Source organism: Pteropus alecto, unplaced genomic scaffold (genome assembly GCF_000325575.1).
Source record: "Pteropus alecto unplaced genomic scaffold, ASM32557v1 scaffold256, whole genome shotgun sequence".
Lineage (NCBI taxonomy): Eukaryota > Metazoa > Chordata > Mammalia > Chiroptera > Pteropodidae > Pteropus > Pteropus alecto.
Genome location: NW_006437784.1, coordinates 625,730 through 629,851, shown reverse-complemented (window position 1 = coordinate 629,851; position 4,122 = coordinate 625,730). Strand labels below are relative to the sequence as shown.

Below are 4,122 nucleotides of genomic sequence, written 5' to 3'. Positions count from 1 at the left end.
TATATTTTTCAAATATTCCTTTCTTCTGAAATCATAGATTAAAGGATTTTTGCTATGTAAACAGTTAGTGTTTTATTTTTATCCTTAGTAGAGTTTTAACCTTTAACCCCCTCTGACCATTTGCGGAGTCATTTAACTCAAACAGGATTCGTCATCTGTGTTGGGGCCATAGATCCTCCCAAGAATCTCATGAACTCCCTTTTTAGAAAGAGGCATATACCCTCCATATTTGTTGTGCATCTAGTTTTGCATCCAGTTTCAGAAGATGTTCTTGGAGTTCTTTGTTGTCAAAGGTCAGGCCTGTTGTGGCACACCTGTCTTGAGAGCTGTCAGGTGGGGCCTCACAGTTGAGTTGGTTTCTGAAACTATGCTGCCTGGTGTTGATACTTCAGTCTTTCTCAGTTAACCAATGAGCCATAAGCTCTTTCAGGCAGGGCCTTTCTGCAGTTTATTTCCCATGTAAGGTAACACAGAGCCTTAAACTCTGAATTGATGGAGAGAGAGCAAATAGAAAAGATTTTTTTTTTTTTTGCTTTTAGGGGAAAAAATGGCTTTCATGGTAACTTTGATATTAATATTTCCCCCAAATAATACAGAAGTAATAGTTTAAATATTGGTTTAATGACTCCCTTTAGCTTAAAACTTTGTGACCAACATGTCTCAGTTGAAATAAAGGAGTGTATTTAAGCAAAATTATGGCATGATTCCAGTTCTGATATTTACAGCCTCTCCTGACTCTGGACGTGAGTGTTCAGCTCCCTGCCCCAGAGCTGCACCCAGGAGGCTCCTTAGCCCTTGGCATCCATGTGGTTCCGATTCCTTCTCTCCTGGAAACTTGCTCTTTTTTCTGTGATGCTTAGTGAGGTTAATGCCATCCAGTGGTAAACCAGGCTGTCATTATTGTCTCTTTCGTCTGAAAGACATGCCTCTGAGAACGTTAATTGCTAAAATTAATTTTTCTCCAGGTCAAGGGAGATGTTGAATGACATCAGAAAGTGTGTAACTGTGAAACTATATGCAAAAGTTAAAACACAATTTGAAGTGGAATAATCTTTATTTTTATAGTCTTCACTAAATAATTACTCTTCCAAGTAATTTAACAGCTTCTATAAAATGAGTATTTCTATGTGATTTCTGTATTATATGTTACTTCCATATTTCTGTCTGAGAAAAAAGTTTTATATGGAAGAAGGCACTGGTTTTATATTTTGAAAGAGAAGTTGATTAAGCATTATATCTGAGAGTATTCTCATTTTTCTATTTTTCCAGTTTTCTGAACTTGCTGGCCAAAGTATGGTTTGCAGGCTAGCAGCCTGGGTGTCCCCTGGGCACATGTTAGACAAGCAGAATCCCAGGCCTGTCCCAGACCCTGAATACTTCATCTACATTGTAACAGAGGGCTTAGGGATCCATATAATATGGAATTTGACTAGCACCAAGACAAGGGTCACCTGATGACAAAAGTGAATGGAAAAGGTTCTCACTGAGTGGAGCACTGTGTTTAAAAAAAAAAAAATGAATTGATTATCTTAAAAAAATGATACTCGTATGTGTTCCAGACATGCAAATCACACTTGGAAGAATTCTAACGAAGATACTTGTCTAAGCCTTGGAAGATTGTGGTTTCTGAAAAACATTTTTAAGCATATGACTTAGGAAGAGAACTTAGGTTAAAATTGGTAATCAAAAGCGCTAGATAGGAGAAAATGGCATTTTTCATGCTGTCATGCATTTATCTTTCACTTATTGGAGTCCTTTTCTGTGCCTGTTATCTAGACCCTACCAGAGCCTACCTTGCATTTTAATTCAAAAGACATTTTAAAATATACCTTTGAATTCTATTGTCACACAAAAACAATTTTTAGGAATTTAGAATGTGAACAAATGACTAAATTCCATCTGGAAAATTGTGGTTTTCTAAGACAAAAGTAATGTTTTCCTTCTCAGAGAATACCTGCTTCCTTCCTCTATGACCCTCACACATCCAAAAGGACTTATTTGGACTTTTAACTTTTGTGTGATATGGGAACACTGCCCGGAGGACACGTCTTTACTATACATCATCGTCGTGGTTAGTTATTGATGCCTAGGGAGGAAAGACACAACCAGCAACTGAAACACTGATGTTAAACCCCATGATGACGATGATGTTTGAACGCCATGTTAACCTCTAGCATCAGCCTCATCTCCAGCCCAAGCTTCTGTCATACTACTGACTGGTGTGGTGTCATGCCAAACACTTTGTCTCCTTTTCTTTTTCCTACTTCTAGGGAGATTTGCAGAAGTCCCATGCTAGACAAACACCACCCGCTGACCTCCAAGCATACAGTTTGCCGTGCCAGTGTTCTGTGGAATCTACCTAACTTGCTTATTCAATAGAGTTGCTACGATTGCTCTTTAAGACTTTGCAAGGCCCCTGAAAGAAATTTCTCATCTACTTGAAATTAATATAAAATAATATTGAACGTCAACTTTAATTGTAAAATTTAAAAAAAGTTTCCTATCAACTGCATCTTATAACCATTGTTTTTTCTATGCCATGGATCCAGCAATAGGAATTTCTGAATTTTGCTGAGATGTACAATGTAATTTGCATAAATGATAATTAGAATCCCTTTTTTCTAATTTGAATTTTAGGGACCTGTTGCATTGCGAGTGGCAAAATTAGCAATTAATCAAGGGATGGAGGTAAGTTCCTTAATGCTTGAGTTGGTTGTTGGAGTAGGTAGTGGAGACTTAAATGAACCATGTTTACACCTCTACATTATATTTTAATGGTCTAAATATAGCTGTTTCAGTGCTACCATGACTGAAAGCTGCTGAGGTTATTTTTAGCTACATCATTGATTTCATTCTGCTTATAGCTATTGTTAATTCGGTATTATAGTCACAGAATTTGGTAATTTCACTGATGCCCTATAACTTAATGACATGCTTGTTAGTTTTGCCACTGAGTTAATAGAGTTATTGGCTTGTAGTTCATAGAAAGCCAAAAGAAAAAGGCCTTCTGTATATTCTCAATACTAGTATTATATTATTAAAAGAAATTCTGAACAGAACTTCCTGACTCTCTCCACCTTTAACTTCTCAATCAATGTGCTTTCTACAGGGAGACACACATAAAACAAGGCAGGTCTGTAGGGTGTCCTGGGATTACCTTAGGGAGGTGGCTCCAAAGGAATGGAGCGTCAGACCAGGGAGGGATAGGCAGGGCAAGAAAGCAGTGCAAGTAGCCAGTGACATTGGGCTTTTAATTACAGCACTTATGTTTTTGTGAAATTATGGGAATTTTGAAGAAAGATGCTTATTCCTTGCACATGCAAAGCCCACTGTATTATCCTGGGCTTCATAACAATAAAAAGATTGAATTTGTTAGCAATAAATGCAGTTTTAAACATTTACAAAGTATTTGGTTTTTAAAATCTTTATAGAATATTAAAATACTTACTAGCAAACACTTTATATGATCCTTACTATGTACCAGGCCACACACACACATACACACACACACACACACACCCTCATTTTATTGTATTTCACTTTATCGTGCCTCGCAGATACTGTGTTTTCATGAACATCCAGGCAAGATCTTCTACCAGCAAAAAGATTATCACTCACCGAAGGCCCAGATGATAGTTAGCATTTTTTAGCAATAAAGCGTTTTTTAATTAAGGTATGTGCATTGTTATTTTAGACATAATCCTATTGTACACTTAATAAACTACAGTACAGAATAAACATAACTTTTATATGCACTGGAAAATCAAAAAATTTGTGATTTTTATGTGATATTGCAGTAGTCTGGAACTAAACCCACAATATCTCCAAGATATGCCTGTATATTTTAGATACCTTATAGAGTCTTCACCTAGATTAACTGATTTAATCCTCACAGAACCTTCAGTTGCTAGGTACTGCCGTTAGGTCCTTGTTCAGATCTGCCTCTCTGAGGCACAGAGTGGTTGAATAACTTACCCAAGGTTACACAACTCCCACATGGTGGAGTCAGAATTTGAACCCAGGTGGCCTAGTTCTCCTGCTGGTCTTCTGATTTGCTGTATTACTTCAAAACATTCTGTTCTTTTGGAATAGGGTTATTAAATTTGAATTTACATTGCGTAT

The 4,122-nt window shown here is 37.0% G+C and overlaps 1 protein-coding gene across 2 annotated transcripts in view; it reads left to right on the top strand.

Moving 5' to 3' along the window:
* AUH (AU RNA binding methylglutaconyl-CoA hydratase) overlaps positions 1 to 4,122 on the top strand; it is a 146,659-nt gene that overhangs the window by 137,592 nt on the left and 4,945 nt on the right. For both annotated transcript variants that reach the window (XM_015591765.2, XM_025048969.1), the window contains exon 8: positions 2,638 to 2,688. In XM_015591765.2, the coding sequence (XP_015447251.2) occupies positions 2,638 to 2,688 (51 nt within the window). The remainder of the gene's footprint in view (positions 1 to 2,637; positions 2,689 to 4,122) is intronic.